Source organism: Suncus etruscus, chromosome X (assembly GCF_024139225.1).
Source record: "Suncus etruscus isolate mSunEtr1 chromosome X, mSunEtr1.pri.cur, whole genome shotgun sequence".
Lineage (NCBI taxonomy): Eukaryota > Metazoa > Chordata > Mammalia > Eulipotyphla > Soricidae > Suncus > Suncus etruscus.
Window position 1 is genome coordinate 371,998 of NC_064868.1, and position 20,894 is coordinate 392,891.

General features: G+C 35.7%; 1 protein-coding gene and 1 non-coding gene across 2 annotated transcripts; both read left to right on the forward strand.

Moving 5' to 3' along the window:
• The first annotated feature begins 2,631 nt into the window (after nt 1-2,631).
• On the forward strand, nt 2,632-20,593 carry LOC125999381 (chymotrypsin-like elastase family member 2A). Its single transcript, XM_049767440.1, is given in 5 exon segments — nt 2,632-2,648; nt 4,169-4,353; nt 11,928-12,063; nt 12,391-12,638; nt 20,316-20,593. Coding segments are annotated over 5 exon segments (864 nt in total).
• Nucleotides 13,510-13,618, forward strand: LOC126000218 (U6 spliceosomal RNA). The gene has a single exon (XR_007492576.1). It is a non-coding gene; the product is annotated as a U6 spliceosomal RNA (small nuclear RNA).
• Nucleotides 20,594-20,894: the final 301 nt, after the last annotated feature.

Genomic DNA, 20,894 nt, shown 5'->3' on the forward strand with positions numbered 1-20,894 from the left:
CTGTGACCTATAGACTTATACTACAGGCCCTACTCATCAAACACACTCAAACAAACTAGCATTTGCTAGCTCTATTCTCTACTCTTCTCACAACTTTTTTTCTTTTATTTTTTCTCTTTGTCTCCTTTTCTTTTTAATTTATTTTCTCTTTTCTTTCCAGCCCCTTCCATATACTTTCCCCTTTCACTCCTTTGAAAATTTTACTATCCCTTCACCCCGCAATCCCATCCAGATTCCCCACATTAAAACTCTTCACCCTCAGTTCCTATTCCATTAGGCATCAAGAATGACCTCCTACCCCAGCGAACCAGTACCCAGCACCCAAGTGAAGGGACAACTAGTCAAACCCACACCTCGCCCCCTACAAGAAAAGGCAACCAACTCCCCTGCTGACTCATGCTGCGTGGTCCTCCTTACCAACCCTTCCTAACGTGGATTATTACTTGAAACCGGACTTAGCTCTACAAGTATTCCCCAATGCATGAACTCTTCCCAAGTCCTCCCTGCCACAAATCTTTTTGCCAATCTCAAGAAGGTCAGACTGGGAGAATGAAAGGCGCCCAAGACCCCACACACCACAAGAAAATCTCAAACGACAATGGGGAAACCTATACTACCATCATAAGTATAAGACTTGTATTACACTACCTCTTTACCTGCTTTTCCCCAAATGTAAGATACTTTCTTGCATCACCTTGTTCCTTTAATTAATTTTTTACTTCATTTCTTAAAAATTTTTTTTGTCATATAAATACTTGAGCACATATTTTTATTTATATTTTTATATTTTTTCGGTGTGTGATCTGTTTTTGTTTTTTTTTCTCTTCACCCTCAAATGTTAGCCACTTGCAAAAAAAAAGCAAACATAGACCCCCAGTTAACATCATATAGGAAGGGAAAAGCCAAATTTATTAAAGACCTTGATGTCAGACCTGATACCATAAGGTATATAGAACAACACGTCAGTAAAGCAGTCCATGACATTGAGACTAAACACATCTTCAAGGAGGAAACTGCACTTTCCAAACAAGTGGAAGCAGAGATCAACATTATACAGCAATATAATGTAGCACCATTTCTCCTTGCAAGGGTACACTAAAAAAGGGGAAATCTTACATATAAAAATGAGCTCTTATTTATTAGGGATAAAAACTCATACTTGTTTACAATACAGGGGTATCTCCCACCTTGAAAATATGTCACGTGGACCCAACCTAGACCCCAGGTGATTAGAGAGCAACCGTCCAGTCTTGAACCTTGGACCACAGACATAGAAACAACACACTTCTTCACAACAGCCACAGGAAACAAATCCCAACCGGGACTTCTTTAATAGTGCTCGGACAGCAACATGTGCCTGACAACGAGGAAAATGGGAACAACTTGACCTAAGAACAAGTTATCCTACCTCACCAGCGAACGATAAGACAAAATTAGAAGACTTGTCACCTTTTGGTCTATCCAAATGCCAAGATCATGCTTTACAGATGACTGGCTGACTGTACCACGGCCATTCTGTATGTATTCTGGGACCAATAAAAAAGCCCTAGTCTAAGGTGTGAGCTACGACCTGCATAACAACTATGATCCCTAGTTCCAGAGGTTTGTCTGAGACTATTGCAATGGAAGAGGACCTCTGGAATCCCTTCCTAGGATCAGCACAAAGACTAGGACCACCAACCACAGAAGACGGATTATTTGAGGAAACAACAATAGAATACTATTGCTGATTATTATTCTTTTTAAGCTTAAGACTCCACTAATATATTTCAATTTTTCTCAGAAGGTCTATGTAAGAAATCAATATATTTAAAGAGTACAGTTCAACTTACATGTGGGTTCTTTTATCAGAATATGGATTGCGCCCTGGCTTTATATCCAACTGTCCCAATTGCTGGGAAGCAGAAGTCGGTGAATTTCATTGGATAGTTTCAGTCCAACTTTCTTTTGCCCATTCCTGTGCTGGTTCTGTACTAAAGGCACAGTGGATCCTTACCACAGCTAGATGTGCTAGTTTTATGTAAGTATGAAAAAATCACTTTAAATGTTAATTATATAAGGCCTAAATATATTTCAGGAGTAAAATAACTTGTATTTGCATGTATGAAGTCCCAACTTTGATCATCAGTATCTCTACACATATTTGCATAAATATAAACTTTGTTTATAATTTATTATCATTCATATAATTCATCATAATTCATGTCATTTTTAAAAATAGAAAATGTTCCTCTTCTTGTTTTTTTTTTTTGAACATAGCCATCAGTGCTCAGTGACCACTCTGGGAAGATCAGGGGAACAAATGGGGTCCTGGGATTGATAACATGCAAGGCAAGTTTCTACCTGCTGTTGCTCTTGTCCCTGAAATATAAAATATTCTTCATAAACTTAAAGTCATTGCATCTGCAATTGCATGCTTAGCTGTAAAAGTACAGAGTAGTAGGGTGTTTCCTCAGAAGTCATGGTCCTCCAAGTATTAGCTAAAGGAGGGCTACAGCTTTCAAGAAGAGTTAAGGAGTAGCAGGACTAATCCAACATTACTTTGACTAAGTAGGTAGCAGTTTAAATAAGATCTTAGGATGCATCGCTGCTAAGGCTGTGTAGTCAGGTATCAATAGGGCAACTGGAACAATGCCAGAGTCTCCAAGGTAATATTGGACATGCTCAGCATGTCATGTGGTGTCCACATGAAGAGCATAGCCATGTACTATCCTGCCAGGCTCTGCTTTCAAAATTTCTTTAAGTGATTTCAGCATTCAAGTTAATTCAACTTTAAATTATAAAGATATATTTTGTTTCCAATAACCATTGAAAAAATTATGAGATTAAGTCATGATCATGAGTCCTGTATTTCATAACAAAGTATTTGACTCCATAAATTTAGTTTATTCAATGTATTCATTAAATATTAGTTTAAAATAAATCATAATATCTCATGTGTCTGAATGTAGTCGTTTCTTATTTTATTTTTAAGTACTGAAAGTCAGCCACTGGTACTGATAAGAAACACAAGCGACAGAAAGAGACTTATATTCTCCTCAATTATTTGCCTTTGAAGAGCATTTCCTAATGTGGGTCAACGCTTTGCCCCAGTGATATATTACTGTTCAGAGTCAGTGATAAGGGGCACCAGGATGACATTCAGCAGTACTACAGTCATGGCATGTAATAACACATTTATAAATCAGGAAACTCAACTTTTAAAGCCTTTATCCTTAAATAATATTTTCACATCAGAAATTTTCAGCAAGAAAATTGAAGACATTAAAACAATAACTTATTTTACAAATATTTTTTACAATTAAATGATTTTTGTGTTGGAAAAATACTGTGCATTACCCATTTTACTTTTACATTTGTGTATGTAATGCTTAATGAATATTTCCTTCAGAAAACACTCGGAAGCCTTGGCCCAGGTCCAAGCGGGGCTTAATGATCTTCAGGATCATTCGAAAGCTCAAACTGTTGATATTCATCGAGTAATACTATATCTTAGTTTTAAGGGACTTCTGGGACCTGGCTTAATCTACTTGAAGAAGAAACTGCATTTTCTATCATTGGTTCTTCCAATTTGCTTAGAAGAGAGCCTGGAACAAGGGAAAAACATATAACTGTATGATTGTTGGCTAATGAGTTGGTCTTTCATGAGGGGTAAGTAAGACAGAAGACCTAGAATGGGATAAAAATGTTGTAGGTGAGAATAATGCTTTTTCCCCAAAAATAACAGTATAGTATTTACTATTTATTTAGTCCTCTAATATACCCTAAACTAAAATCTTTTTATTCTCTGTTTTGTTCTAAAAATCAGGAAATCCCAGAATTTTGCAAAAATGACACCTAAATGTCCTGCACGCCATCAATTGTGCCCAGTTTTGGTCTGAATTGAGTGAATTTACTTTTTGCATAAAAGCCAAGAAAGCTATGGGGGAAGCTGGCTGCAAGGTGATAAATTGAGCAAATATGTAAAATTAAAAAAAAAAACAAAAGTAGTAAATATATTGATATAATTTGTTATTTTGCTCCCTTTAAAATATTAAAGGATATTTTTTCTCTTGCAAGGTGACCTGGGGGCACCTCTGGTGTGCAAACTACTACAGAAGGACACATGGTTACAAATAGGAATCTTGACAAATTTTGATGAGAATTGCAAACAACCCTATGTCTTCAGCCAAGTGAGTCCTTTTGTTTTCTGGATCCAAGGAGATACACACCCCAGCCATGCACCCTGGTTCCAGCAAAGGCCTGTGAGTACCTCTAATTCCAGCAACTATTCAGTCTCTACCTCTGCAAATGCATCAGCCACTACATGTGCTTATATTCATCCACACTTCATCTCTCGGCCAGAACCTCAAAGTAAGACCCAAAGTAAATGGTAATGAGGGTGCTTTGAAAGAGAGTTGAATAATATACTGGCACTAAAATTTTGAGAAGACATATCTGATTTCCTGATTAAAGCGATTTTTATACTAATAAAAATTATTTTTCTTGTAGATTTCAAAGGCATTTCATACTTGAATACAATGTAACATTCTTAATATTTCCATTTGACATATATAAAATTGTTGTTATAATAATTTTTATGGTCACCTTGAAACACAGACATACAGTTGATTGACTTAAGTCATAGGAATAGACTCTGTGGAATACATAAGCACAAAACTATATGTATTTAATTTGGGACTTCGGTTCACAGGATTCGACAACTCAGCCAGTGCTCAAGGAATCTTCTGAGGTGACAGGGATCAAATTCATGCCAACCATGTAAAAAGCAAGTGCCATAACCACTGTACAACCTGACCCCCGTAAAATACATTTTCATTAACATGCAAAACACTTTATTTTTGTTATGTAATAGTAAATGTTAACTTAAATTTTTCAGGACTATATATTCATATATATATATATGTATATATGTATATATATGCGAATATGCATACAGTATGGATGAACTCATATAAGCTATAATTATCACCTAACTCCTTTACTATTAGGATACCTAATATATTAACATCAATGCCTATTTAAGTTACTCTTGTTTTCTATTAAATATTTTTTCAGTGGCCAGAATGATAGCACAATGGGTAGGACATTTGCTTTGCACACTACTAATCCCCACTGTTTAATCTCCACTGTCTATAGTCCCCCAAGTCTAGTAAGAGTGACTTCTGAGTGAAGAGCCAGAAATAATGTTTGTCACCAGATGTGGTCCCAAAATAAAATATAATAGTATTTGTATGACTAGAAAATAGTACAGAAGGGAGGGCACTTACTTTGCACATCGTTGACTGGACATCCTAAGCCATACCAGGAGTGTTCCCTGAACATAGATAATTACAGGAGTTACCCCTCAGTACAGCTGAGTATAACCTGAGTATAATACTATTAACAATGTATCATTTAGATTGCTATGTGTATAAAGCACGTTTTAAAACTGAAAACATTGCTTTAGAAAGTTATTCGTAGTTGAGTTTTAGATATACAGTGTTTTCAGACATGCGGTGTTACAGCACTATTTCCTCACCAATGTCAACCTTCTTCACCCAAGTTCCCAGAGTCTCTACCATGCCATCCCCCTATCATTCTGCATTCATAATACGAACCTCCTTACATTTTATTGTCAGTCTAAGGTGGCACAGAGGTAGGGCATTAGCCTTGCACACAGCTGACCCAGGACGGACCACAGTTCAATCCCCTGGCCTCCCCAAATATCCCGCAAGCCAGGAGCTATTTCTGATCACATAGCCAGGTGTGTGTGACCCCCGAGCATCACCTGGTTTGCAAAAAAGTAAAGGTAACAATAAATCTAGGTCTCATATTTCAATGTTGTTGACTGGATAGCTTGTATCAATTCCATAAAATATTTTTCTTTTAATGATAAATTATTGACTGCTTGTTCTAGTTTCTACCTACCTAAAACTTGCTCTTTAATTCTATATAATTCCAACATTATATATAAATATAATAAATGTAATAATCTATTTATATATAATGACTGCTCTGTATTCATTTTAAAATAATATCTTTATTTAAACACCAGGATTACAAGCATGTTTGTAATTGGGTTCCAGCGATAAAATGAGCACCCGTCAACCCCCTCCCCGCCTGTTTTGGAGACAGGCATTCTACTTCTTATTAACATTGTCATGGTTGGGGCAGGCGAGGTGGCGCTAGAGACAAGATGTCTGCCTTGCAAGCACTAGCCAAGGAAGGACAGCAGTTCGATTCCCCATCATCCCATATGGTACGCCCAACCCAGAGGCGATTTCTGAGCGCTTAGCCAGGAGTAACCCCTAAGTATCAAACTGGTGTGTCCCGAAAAACAAAACAAAACAAAAAAACCTTGTCATGGTAGCTGTTAGTGTAGTTTTTTTCCTAACTTCACTCACCACTCTGCATTAGCTTCATATCAACAGCTGGTCCTTCTAGTTTGCATCTTATTGCCCCTGGATATTATTACATTAATGTCTCTTATTTTTCTTAAAAGCCATAGATGAGTGAAACTATTCTGCGTCTACCTCTCTCCCTCAGACTTATTTCACTTAGCATGTTTTCATGTCCAATCATGTATAGGAAAATTTTATGACTTCATTACTCCTGATGGCTGCATAATATTCTATTGTGTCTATGTACCACAGTTTCTCTAGCCATTCATCTACTGAAGGACATCTTGGCTATTTCCAATTTTTGGCAATTGCCAACAGGTGTGCAGAAGGCATTTTTGTGTTGTGCTTTTGGTTTCCTAGGGCATATCTTTAGGAGTGGTTTAGCTGGATCATATGGGAGCCCAATTTCCAGTTCTTTTAAGTAATCTCCATATTGTTTTCTAGAAAGGCTGGACTAGATGGCATTCACACCCGCAGTGAAACAGTGTTCCTTTCTCTTCGCATCCCCTTCGCAGGCACTGATTGCTTTGCTCTTTGTGACGTGTGCCAGTTACTGTGGCAGGAGATAGTACCTCATCATTGTTTTGATTTGCATCTCCAAGATTATTAGTGATGCAGAACACTTTATCATGTCCCTTTTGGCCATTTGTATTTACTCTTTGAGAAAGTGACTGTTCGTTTCTTCTCCCAATTTTTTGATGGGGTTAGATTTTTTCTTGTTAAGTCTGTCAGTAATACCTAAGGATACCAGGAATGTCCTAAGATATCTTAAGCTATACATAGTATATCTTAGATATTAGCTTCTTATTTGATGGGTATTGGGTGAATAGTCTCTCTCACTCTGTGGCTGGCTTTGTATCCTAGTCACTATCCCTTTGAAGTGCAGAAGCTTCTCAGCTCAATATATTCTCATTGCTTATCACATGTTTGGAGAGTGATGTTTCCTCTTTAAAGATGCATTTAGGCTCAATGGCATGGAGAGTTTTACTTATGTGTTGTTCTATAGACTTTTTGGTTCAGGGTCAATGTCTTTGGTCCATTTGTATTGAATTTTGTGCATGATGTAGGATGCAAATCTTAGTTCGCCTTTTTGTACGTGGCTGACAGTTTTCTGAAAAACCATTTGTTGAAGAGGATTTCCTTGCTCGATTTTGCATTTCTTGTCCCTTTATCAAAACGTAGTTGATTGTATGTCTGGGGAACATTCCCTGAATTCTAAAATCCATTCCATTGATCTGCAGGTCTGTCAGTCTTTATTCCAATACCAGGACTTATTAACGACTATTGTTTTGTAACATATTAAAGTTATAAATTGGTACCTCCTATATTACTTTTCCTAAAGGTTACTCTAGCTATTCTTGAAGTTTATTGTTCCAAATAAATTTCAGGAAAGATTCAGGCTAAAGTTTGATCCACTTGTTTGAAAACTGTTATGGGTATCTTTATAGTAATTGCATTAGATTTGTATAATGCCCTAGGGGATTATTGTTTTTTAATGATAATATCCTCCCAATCATGAACAGGTTACGTGTTCATTTATTTGTGTCCTCTTTTATTACTTGAAGCAGGTTTTAGTAACTTTCTTTGTATAGGTCTTTGATCTCTTTAACTAAGTTCACTTCAAGGTATTTGAGTTTGTGTGGCACTAATGTGAATGGGGTAGTTTTTTTTAAACGTCCATTTCTTCACTGTCATTATTGGTGTATAAGAAGGCCATTGATATTTGTGTCTTAGTTTTGTAGCCTGCCAATGCTATATGAATCTGTTGTTGCTATAAGATTTTATGTAGACTCTTTGAGGGTTTTCCAATATGGTATCATGTCATCTGTAAACAGTGAAAGTTCTATCTTTCCTATCTGGATGCCCTTGATATCTTTTTCTTGCCTAATCGCTCTGGAGAGAACTTCCAGCACTATGTTAAATAAGAGTGGTGAGAGAGAGGCATTCCTTGTCTTGTACCAGATTTTAGAGGATAGGCTTTTAGTTTCTCTCAATTGAGAATATTATTTGCCGTTGGCTTGTGGTGGATGGCCTTGATGGTGGTGGATGGGTGTTGGATCTTATTGAGTGCTTTCTCTACATCTATTGATATGACTGTATGGTTTTTATTTTTTCTTTTATCGATATTGTATATTATATTGATTGATATATGTTAAATCATTCTTGCATTTCTGGAATGAAACTTACGTGGTCATGGTGTATGACCTTCTTGATGAGAGTTGAATCCTATTTCTGAGGATTTGCTGAGGATCTTTGCAGAATATTGGTCTGTAGTTTTCTCCTTTTTGCAGCATCTCTTTCTGGCTTTTGTATCATGTTGGTGGTAGCTTCATAGAAACTATTTGGAAGTGTTTTCTCAATTTCCTAAAATAGCCTGAAAAGGATTGGTAGTAATTCCTAAAAGATTTGAAAAAAATTCATTAGTGCATCCATCGGAGCCTAGCTTTTATTTTTGGGGAAGACTCTTACCATTTTAATGTTTTAATTACCGTTTTAATTTCCTCAATAGTTTTTGGTCTGTTTATATGTGCGAGAATATCCTGGTTCAACCAGAAAAGACTATGAATCCAAAAATTTATTCACTTTTTTCAGGTTCTTATGCTTTTTTGGCTGAGTTTCTCAAGGTAGTATCTGACTACCCTTTGACTCTGTAGTATCTTTAAACGATCTTGCACTTTTCATTTCTAATGAAATGAAAATTTATCCAGTTTATTGTGTTTATCTGTCTTCTTTTCTTTGTGAGTTTTTCTAGTGCTTTATCAATTTTAATTTTTTAAAGAATCAACTTTTGCTTTTGTAGCTCACAGGTTTTTGTTTTGTTTTGTTTTTATATTTCCACTTCATTAATTACTGCTCTAAGCTTCATTTTCTTCTACTTCCTATTTTTTGGATTTTTTTTGTTGATCATTTTCTGATTTTATAAACTATATCATTGTTATTTATGTAGGCCCCTTCTTCCTTCCAATTTTCCTCTTAGTACTGCTATTGCTATCCCACAAATTCTGATAATTTTTATCTTCATTTGCATTTGTTTCCAGGAATAGTTAGATTTTCTCTTCAATTTTATCTCTGACCCACTGGTTGCTCAGTAGTGAGAGTTTAATTTCCATGTTATAAAATTTTTTCTTCTGTATCCCTTGTAGTCCCTTCTAATTTCAGTGCATTGTGATCTAAGAAGGTAGCCTGTATAATTTCGATTATAATTTGGAGAGATATTTTATGGTCTATGTGGTCTATCCTAGACCATCGATGGTCTATCCTGTGCACAGTAAAAGAATGGGTATCTAGTTTTCTGTAGATGGATTGGCCTATTTATATCTTGTAGGCCACTTTCTTCCATTTCTCCTTTCTCCTAGCATGTTCTTGTTGGGTTTCAGCCTGATTGACCTATCTATGTGGGACAGGAAATGTTGAGGTCTCTCACTATTAATGCATTGCTATTGAAGTATTCTTTCAGATTTCTCAACAATTGTATTATTTTGCTGATCCTCACTGGGTGCATATATGTTTAGAAGTGTGAGTTTTTCCTGTTGTACACAACCTTTGATTATTACAAAATCCTCATCTTTGTCCCTTATAACGTTTATGAGTCTAAAATTTGTGTCATCTAATATTTACATGGCCACTCCATCTTTTAAGAAATATGTTTGTTTGGATGATTGTCCTTCCACCTTTGATTTTAGTCTATGATTGTTCTAACTATTTAGATGTGTTCTTTTAGGCCGAAGAATGTTGGATTAATCCATTTTGTCACTCTATGACTCTTAACTGGTGTATTTAGTCCATTGATGTTGAGAGTCACACTTGTCATGGAATTTGGTCTCAATCTTTATATAAGACTTTGGTGTGTCTTTTTTCTGTCTTGTCTTAAAATAGACCTTTCATTTTTATATTTTAACGCTGGTTTTGAATCTGTAAAGTTTCTAAGCTGTTGTTTATCCTTGAAGCTATGTATATTTTCTTCAAATCTGAACATGACTCTGTCTGGGTGTGGTATTCTAGGCAAAGCATTAATTTCATTGAGTTTTGTCACTATATCCCACCACTGCCTTCTGGCCTTGATTGTTACCTGTGAGAAGTCTGCTATAAGTCTTAAGGATGATTTTTTGAATGTGAATTTTTCTTTTTGATCTTGCTGCTTTCAATATTAAATCCTTATCTGTGGGATCTATCATTGAGACTAGAATGTGTCTTGGGGTGCTTTTCTTCAGGTCTTTTTAGCTGGTACTCCTCAGGAATACAGGATTTGGATGCATGCACTCTTTAGTTCAATTCTGGGAGTTATTCTGCAATGATAACTTGACTGTTGATTTTTCCTGGGGATTTTCTTCTTGGGACTCCAATGTTTCTTAAGTTGTTTCTGTTGAGTTTATCAAAAACTTCTATTACTGTCAGTTCTTGAAGAGTTTTTACCTCTTTGTTTGATCATTTGCTTCTTTGGCTCTTTTCCAATCTCTTCTGTTGTATGGAGTTAGGCATCTTCCAGCTCAGTGATTCTGTCCTCATCTGCTGTTACTCCTTAGGAGAGGCTTTTCATTGACGATTTTATTTTATCTACTGAGACATGCCCTGTATTTTATTTAAACTTTTCAGAAAAGTATCTTTTTACTTTACATACTTAGCCTCCTGTATATCTCTATAAGATTTTTATGTTAGTGTGCTCCCTATAATTAAGATTTGTATAAAAATCACATAATTTTTTATTTTCAAAATATTACTCATTTAACATTTCAAATACTATACATTTTCATTTATTGTTTACATAATGTAATTGTTTACATAAGAGTAGTTTTCTAACTCTGGATAGTTTGCAAAGGAGAGAAGAAAAAGATTATTACCCAGTTTTTGATTAAAGGAAATTTTAACTGGACCATTAAAGAAATTATATTCTTTTTTGTTTGTTTTGGGGCCATACCCGCTAACACTCAGAAATTACTCCTGGATTAGACCATATAGGATCCTGGGAGACTGAGTTGCTCAGTCTGTCTGTCCTCAGCCAGCCACAGGCAAGGCAAACACCCTTCTACTGTGCCACAGCTTCGGCCCTAGGAATTACATGCTTTCTACAAATCTTATTCATTCATTGTTCAACAATAATTTCTTTATTTGAGCACTATGGTTACAATTATATATGTTATCTTTATTGAAGTATCATAATTACAAACATGTTTGTAGTAGGGTTTCAGAGATTAAAAAACACTTCCCCCCACCAGTGCAATATTCCCACCACCAATGTCCTTTATCTCCCTCCTACCCCACCACCTCTTGACTTTGAGAATGGCATTCTACTTCTCGCAGTCATTATATGAAAAATATTTACCATTTGTCTAAGCTGCCAGAATTGTAAAATAGTGGGAAGGTGCTGTTCTTGGATGCTGCTAACCTGGCTTCAAATCTCAGTTCTCCATATGGATTTCCGAACAGAAGTGATTCTTTACCACAGAACCAGGACTAAGTTCTGAGCATCACCAGATATGGCCCCAAACAAATATAAAATTGGTGTGTAGATGACATTTTTGTATTTATTTTACTTACCTCTATTAGTTTTGGCAGATCAAATTTCTCTACGTTATGCCATGCCATAGCAAGTCATGATCATCAGCTGTGGGAGTCCAATTTGCAGCGGTTCCATTGTTAGCAGCTCATGGGTTCTCACTGCTGCTCACTGTCTCAAAAACAGGTAAGTTTTGTATTAAACTCTACTGCTATGCTATACTTCTGTGTCTAATACGTATCTTATCTTAAATATTCTTTACATCAATTTCCTTCTAAGCTTGCAAGAACAAACTGGCAAATTAATTGTACAGCTACTGAGAAATAAACAAGGAATACTAACATTAAGGTTAAAGACTTACTTACTGGGCCAGTAAGCTATTTATTTCTCATAGCATTGTTAGTGAACATATTTTAAGTTTTAATAATTACCAACTTCAATAAGTAATTCTAATTTAATGCAATTACACTAGGTTCAAATTCAATCATTCTAAATTTTAATTTTATATTTAAGGAATCCTGAAGACATGGCTGTAGTATTGGGCTTGAGACACCCTGGATCACCTCTGCAAATTGTTAAAGTATCATCCATTCTATTGCATGAGAGAGTCCGACTGGTCAGTGGAGCAACAAGAAACGACCTCGCATTATTAGTAATACAAGAGAGTCAGTCTCCTGTTCAGCGCCTACCACCTTTGGGTAATTTGAGCAACTTGAATAATTCGCAATGCTTGCTTTCTGGACCTTGGATACTTAGATCAGGTCAGGAACCAATTGTCGGGGGCCTACTCAAAAAGACCATTTAAAAGGTCATGCATTTGATGATATAAATCAAAGTAGATTCTCTTTTAATTGTAAATGTTAATATGTAAACCCTTGTTGATTTCAGGAATACTCTTAACTTGAAATTATTGTTTTCATTATTTTTCTGTTTTTGGATTTGTTTCTATAAAATGATCAACTTTATGACTAAGTAATATAAAATATGAAAAAAATAGCAAAAGAATATTTTGGATAATATTTAACATTGGTCATTTTCTTCTTTAAATTATTGTAGATCGCATGATTTACAGCACTAAAAGTACAAGTAGGCTTTTATGAATAAAATATTTCACCACCATAGCCTTCACCATTGTCCTCTTCCTCCAATATTGTCTCATTACATGCCTCAATTTATCCATACCATCCCTTTTGGTATGATAAGCTTCCTACTAAATGTAGTTCCACTGAATTAAATTTCTATTGCATCTGAGAATTTTCCGTTTGCTTATTATGTATTTTTTTCTATCTCTCATTTTTAGATCTGATAGTTAATTTTTAAAATATATACATATATACATATATATTTCAGCTTTCTCTAGAAATTGAACCAGTTTACTTCCAAAAATTGCATGTGACCTTATTGTTTTTTCATATAGTAAGCACTCGGGAGCTTAGTTTTATTTCATATTTTAATTTTTATATAAACAAGTGTAATTTACAAATGCATTTATTAGTTGGATTTTAGACATACAATGTTTCATGACGAATCCCACTACTGTTGTCAGTCTTGATCAATAATGCTCTCAGAGTGCTTCTATATACCAACCCCTGACCTAGCTGGTAGTATAACAGGACTGTTTAACATTTTAAAGTGTTCTCGGTTCGGCAGCACATATACTAAAATTGAAATGATACAGAGAAGATTAGCATGGCCCCTGCACAAGGATGACATGCAAATGCGTGAAGAGTTCCATAAAATTTTAGTTAAAGTTTGGGTCTCAATTTTTTATTTGGTTTAGTTTGTCTTAGACATTTTTTTTTGTCCTTAGCACCCCCAATACACTTAAAAAACTTTGACCGCTGCCTGACCCTTTCATAATGTCTTTCTCCTCCTCCACTACATTTATTTCTTCTCCACCATATACTCTAAGGTCAAGAGAGTTCAGGCCAACACACATTTGTACTATGACGTTCCTTAGTGCAGTGATTCCAAATACCAACAATAAGTGATGTTATCCTATATTTATCCTCTTTGTATTTAATTATATCATTATCGTAATAATGATAAAATATATATAACTATTATATATTTATCGTTAATATTATATATTATTATTTATAGCTCTGTATCATACAGCTATAATGTATAAATTAGCATTTATTAATATAATTATATATAATATGATATTATTTAATTAATATGTGTTATATAATTATGCTATATTCTGTTATTTAATATATCTTCCAGTTCCAACGATTTTGTAGAAAATTGCATGATTGCTTCATTTCTTACCACTGTGTAGTGTTTAATTGTGTATATGTATCATATATTCACGATCAATCATCTGTTGAACATTTAGTTCAAATCCAATTCTTAGCTATTGTACTGCATGCTGTGATAAATAGCAGCATGCATACATACTTTTGAAGGAGTGTTTTCCTGTCCTGGGAATCTCACCTATATCACTTCAAAGTGTGATATTTGAGTCATTTAGTTGGTCGATTTATAATTTATTGAGAACTCTCTTTGTTATTTTACGTAGGGGATGGATCAGGCAGTATTTCCATCGGCATTAAAAGAGTTCCTTTTTTTACCACATCCCTGCCAAAAATTGTTCCCAATATATTTATAATAATTCCTTTGTTTAAACACCATAAATACTAACATAATTGTAGTTGGGTTTCAGTTGTAACAAGAACACCACCCTTTACCATGCAACATTCCCATCACTAATGCTCTATCTCTCCCTCCCACCCCCCGACTGTACTCGAGACAGATTTTCTTTATCCCTCACTCACTGACATCGTTATGACAGTTCTCAGTATAGTTACTTCTCTAACTGCAATCACCACTCTTTGTGGTTAGTTTCATATTTTTAGCTGGTACTTCTGGTCTTCATCTCTGGAAATTTTTTCAGTGTCTTTAATTTTTCTTAAAACCATAAATGAGTGAGACTATTCTGTGTCTCTCTGACTCATTTCACTCAGCATAATAAATTCCATGTTCATCCATGTATAGGAAAATTTCATGACTTCATCTCTCCTAATGGCTGCATAATATTCCATTGTGTATATGTACCACAGTTTCTTTAGCCATTTATCAGTTGAAGGGCATCTTGGTTTTTTCCAGAGTCTGGCTATTGTAAATAGTGCTGTGATGAGTATATGTGCGAGGAAGGGACTTGTATTGGATTTTTGTGTTCCTAGTGTATATAGCTAGGAGTGGTATAATTGGGTCAAATGAAAGCTTAATTTCCATTTTTTGAGGATTCTCCATATTGTTTTCCATAAGGACTGGCCTACATGGCTTTCCCACCAGCAATGAATGTGAGTTCCCTTCTCCACACATCTCTGCCAGCACTGATTGTTCTTGTTCTTTGTGATGTGTGCCAGTCTCTGTGGTGTGAGATGGTACCTCATTGTTTTGTTCTACATCTCCCTGATGATTAGTGATGTGGAACATTTTTTCAAGTGCCTTTTGGACATTTGTATTTCTTCTTTGAGAACGTCTCTGTTCATTTGTTCCCCCATATTTGATAGGTTATATGTATTTTCCTTAAGTTCTAACAGTACCTTGTATATCTTAGATATTAGCTCTTATCTGATGGTATTGAGTGAATAGCTTCTTCCATTCTTTGGGTGACTTTTGTATCCTAGGCATTATGTCTTTAGAGGTATAGACGCTTCTCAGCTTAATTTAGTCCCATTGTCTATATATGCTCCTACTTGTTTGGAGAGTGTTTTCCTTCCTTGATGATGCCTTTAGTTTCAATGTCCTAAATTGTTTTACCTACATATTGTTCTATATACCTTATGGTTTCAGGTCTGATATCAAGGTCTTTAATCCATTTGAATATGACCTTTATGCACGGTTTTAGCTGGAGGTCTGAGTTCATTGTTTTGCAAGTGCTGACCAATTATGACAGCACCATTTGTTGAAGAAGCTTTCCTTGTCCATTTTACATTACTTGCCCCTTTATCAAAGATTACTTTATTGTATATATGGGGAGAATTCTCTGAATATTCTAAGTCTGTTTCACTGTTCTGAGGGTCTGTCTTTATTCCAATACCATGCTGTTTTAATGACTATTGTTTTGTAGTACAACTTAAAGTTGGGGAAAGTGATGTCTCCCGTCTTCCTTTTCCCAAGGGTTGCTCTAGCTCTTCTTGGGTGTTTATTGTTCCAGACAAATTTCAGCAGTGTCCCCAATATTTTTAACTTTACAATATTTTTAATATTTTACATCATTCTTGTAGCTAACCACAGAGAACCTAACAACACCCAATTTTGCCCTAGACAGAGCAAACATCCTATTTCTCTCCCTAAACAGAGAATACATCCTATCTTTCCCTTAAATAGAGTATGTGTCCTGATTTTTTAACAAAAAACTTAGCCTGTTATTTTCCTTTTTTGTTCGCCTCCTAAAGTGTTTTACCTACATATTGTTTTTTCAGTGTCTTGTATATTTTGGATATTATCCCCTTATCTGATGGATATTGGGTAAATTGTTTCTCCCACTCAGTGGGTGGCTCTTGTGTACTGGGCACTCTTTCCTTTGAAGTGCAGAAACTTCTCAGCTGAATATATTTCCATCTGTTTATTTCTGCTTCCACTTGTTTGAAGATTGCTGTTTTCTTCTTAAACATGTCTTAATGTCTTGGAGTATTTTACCTATGTGTTGTCCCATATACCTTATGGTTTCAGGTCTGATATCACGGTCTTTAATCCATTTCGATTTTACCTTTGTACATGGTTTTAGATGGGGGTCTGATTTCACATTTTTGCAACTGTCTAACCAGTTGTGTCAACACCACTTTGTAAAGAAGCTTTCTCCATTACTATTTGCTCTATTTAGAATTTATTGCTCCTTTATCAAAAGTTAGATGATTGTATGTCTGGAAAGTATTCTCTGAGTCTCAAGCCTATTCCACTAATCTGAGGGTCTCTCTTTATTTCAATACCATTCTGTTTTGATAACTATTGCTTTGTAATTCAGTTTAAAATTGTGGAAAGTAATGCCTCCCATATATTTTTTTTCTCAAGGATTGCTTTAGCTACTCGAGGATGTTTATGGTTCCAAATGAATTTAGATGTGTTTCATCAACTTCCTTAAAGAAGTTAAAGATAGCCATGGCTATCTTTAGAGGGATTGCATTGGGGAGTATTGCCAGTTTAATGGTCTTAATTCTGCCAGTGCATGAGCAGGTTATGTGTTTTCAGTTCCACATGTCCTCTTCTATTTCTTCAAGCAGGATTTTATAATTTTCTTTTTAAAGTTCCATCACATCTTTACTGAGTTTGAATCTTGGACTTGTGTGGCACTAAACATGGAGTTTGTGTGGCACTAAACATGGAGTTTGTGTGGCACTAATGTGAGTAGTGTTGTTTTCTTAATGTCCATTTCTTTTCTTTCATTAATGTATTATAAAAAGTCCGTTGATTTTTGTGTGTTAATTCTGTAGCTTGCCACATTTCTATATGAATCTATTATTTCTAGATGCTTTTCTATAGAGTCCTTGGGTATTCTTATTTAAGTATCATGTCATCTACAATGAGAGCTTGACTTTTTGTTTCCTATGTGGATTCCCTTGATATATTTTTATTGCCTAATTGCTATAGCAAGTACTTGGAGTACTATGTTGAATAGGAGTGGTGAGAGGGTAAAACCTTGTCTTGTGCCAGAATTTAGAGAAAAGGCTTTTAGTTTTTTTTCCATTGGAAATATTTGCCATTGGCTTATGGTATATGGCCTTAACTATATTAAGGTTCATTTTTATTCCCATCTTGCTGAAGGTATTTTTTTTATCAAGAACGGGTGCTTTGGAGCGTATCAAATGCTTTCTCTGCATTTATTGATATGATCATGTGATTTTTATTTTTCTGGTTGTTGATGTTTTGTAATATGATACATTTACAAATGTTAAACATCATTGCATTCCAGAATGAAACCTACTTGATCATAGTGAATGACAATCTTGATGAAGCATTGGATTCAATTTGGCAGAAGGTTGTTGAGGATATTTGCATTTTTGTTCATCAGGGATATTAGTCTATAATTTTCCTTTTTGGCCAAATCTCTGTCTGGTTTTGGTGTCAAGGTGATTTTGGCTTCATAAAAGCTATTTAGGAGTGTACCAGTTTTTCCAATTTTATCAATGAAACTGGACAGAATTGGTAGTAGTTCCTCTTGCAAGGTTTAAAAAAATTCATTAGTAAATTTATCTGGATTGGGGCTTTGTTATTGGGCAGACATTTGATTATTGTTTTAATTTCCTCAATAGGGATGGGGTATTGTATATGAAAATATTTTCATAAGATTATTCTTTGCCTGTTGTACCACCTAGACCTTCTACATGGGCTCTGTTGAGAGCCGAATAAATAGTCTATGAGCGATGTTTTCGGGGTCCTTTGACAGAGTTGGCTGGCTGGCTCAAGGTGTGTTTTGGAGCTAGCAGAAGGCTGACAAAGAACTCTCTTCTCCCAACCTTTTAACCATTAACCCTCCTGGCTGTGTGGATTATTTGTGTGGATAAATATTACCAAGATCTCTCCACAAAGGGGACAAGAGAATGGGAATCAATTTCTCATTCTGGTTGCACTTTATGGATACTCAAACAATCAACAAAGGTATAAATGGGACTCAACAAATAGGGCAACAATGGGGGTGTTTAGATACATATCATGTATATATATTTATTTATATAGTTTTAAATATATATAGTTTATAGGCCTCTTTCTTCTATTTTTTTTTTTGTTTTGGGGCCACGCCTAGCGCTCAGGGGTTACTCCCGGCTCTATGCTCAGAAATTGCTCCTGACAAGCTCAGGTTACCTTATGGGATGCCAGGATTCTAACCACCATCCTTCTACATGCAAAGCAAATGCCCTACCTCCTTGCTATCTCTCCAGCCTCAGAGCTAGTATATTTTTGTTTGGTTACAGTCTGGTCGAAATATCAAGTGTTGACAGGGCCATGCTTTTTTCCCACATGTTCAGGTCTCCCACAATTATTGTATTATTATTGATATACTCTTTCAAATTTGTCAATAATTGTATTAGATATTTCGTGGGTCTTTCATTGGGTACGCATATGTTCACTAGTGTGATTTCTTCCTTTTGCACATGTCTCTTGATTAGTACTAAGTGTCCATCTTTGTCCCTTACAACTTTTCTGATTCTAAAGTTTGTGCTTTCTGATATTAATATGACAACCCCTGCTTTCTTAAGGGTATTGTCTGCTTGGATGATTTTTCTCCAGCCTTTGATTTTTAGTCTATATTTGTTCTAACTATTCAGGTGTGTTTATTGTAGGCAGCAGAAGGTTGGATTCATCTTTTTGATCCATTTAGCCACTCTATGTCTCTCAGTTGGTGCATTTCATCCATTCACATTGAGGGAGATAGTAGTCATGGGATTTAATGTCATCTTTGTGTATAGATTTGGTGTGTCTGTTGGTATGTCTTGTCTTAAATTGGATCTTTTAGTTTTACTTTAAGGCTGATTTTGCATCTGTAAATTTTCTGAGCTGTTATTTATATATGAAGCTATGTATCCTTCCTTCAAACCTGAACATTAGTCGTGCTGGGTGCAGTATCCTAGATGAAGCCTCCATTTTATTCAGTCTTGTCACAATATTCTACCACTGTCTTCTGGCCTTGAGAGTTTCTTTATACATGTCTCCTGTAAATCTTAAGGATGCTACTTTGAATGTAATTTCCCCTTTTGATCTTGGTGCTTTCAGTACTCTATCTCTGTCTGTAGAATTTTTCATTGTGACTAGGCAGTGTCTTGGGTGCTTTTCTTCTGGTATCTTCTAGCTGGTACTCTTTGAGCATGCAGGATTTGATTGTATGCAGTCTTTAGCTCTGGGAGTTTTTCTCTGATGATGTTTTTGACTATTGACATTTACTGAACATCTTCTTCCTCGGCCTCTGGGACTCTAATGAGTCTTATGTTGTTTCTGTTGAGTTTATCAAAGGTTTCAAGTTTCATCTGTTCACATTCTTTGAGTACTTTTTCCCATTGTCTGATCGTTTGCCTGAAGGTTTTGTTCCAATCTCTTCTGCTGTATGAAGTTGTTCTGCTTTTTATCTTTTTATCTTTCTGCCCTCAGCTGCTGTTACCATATTGGAGGGGCTATTCATTGAGGTTTTCAGCTCCACTACCATGTTTTTCAGATTGTTATTTCAGTTGAAGTTTTTTTTATTTATATCTTTGTGCTCTGTTCAGCTATGTTTTCTTTTATTTCCATGAGGAACCTCCATATTTCTAATCTAAACTCCTTATGTGAGAGATTATTCAGATAGTTGGCATTTTTCATGTTATCAGAGTTGCCATCTTTATTTAATATTCCTGATGTTGGCTTGCGTTGATTCCCCATTGTCAAGCTTCCTGTGTGTTTTTTCTATGTGTTGGTAAAGTTCCTTTATTAGATATGTGTGCACCCATCCTGCTCAGGTGTTGTTTTAGGACCTGCAGTGCTCATGAGCCCTCAGTTGTGGCATCGGTGGTGGAAACCTGGAAAGATGTCCAGAGCAACTCAGTCTCTCTGCTTTTTGCAGGGATTCAGTGCGGGGTTGATGTCAAATTCGCACAGCTCAGGCACCCACAGTAAAGATGATGTCTACCTGGACTCACCCTGTTTCAGCTTTTCATGGGCACCTCAGTCTCTGCTTTCTTCAGGGATTCTGAACGGTCTCAAACCTGCGCTGCTCAGGCACCCACAAAAAAGATGATGGCGACCCGGACTCACCCTGGTCTTGCATGTCCTATGCACCTCTGTCTGCTTTCTTCAGAAATTCTGTGCAGAATTTGGTCTCAAACCTGCACCACTCAAACATCCACAGTAAAAATTATATTAATTATTGTACTGTCCCTATATTCAGTTTAAGTAATATGGGGTTTGCTATAAAAACTTATAATATTGTAAAGCATTGCCATTTAGTGTTATTAATTTCATTACTTTTATGTGAAAAATGTACTGTTAAATATTTCCACTTTTTTCTAACTCTGAGATATCTTTAAAAATGTAGATAA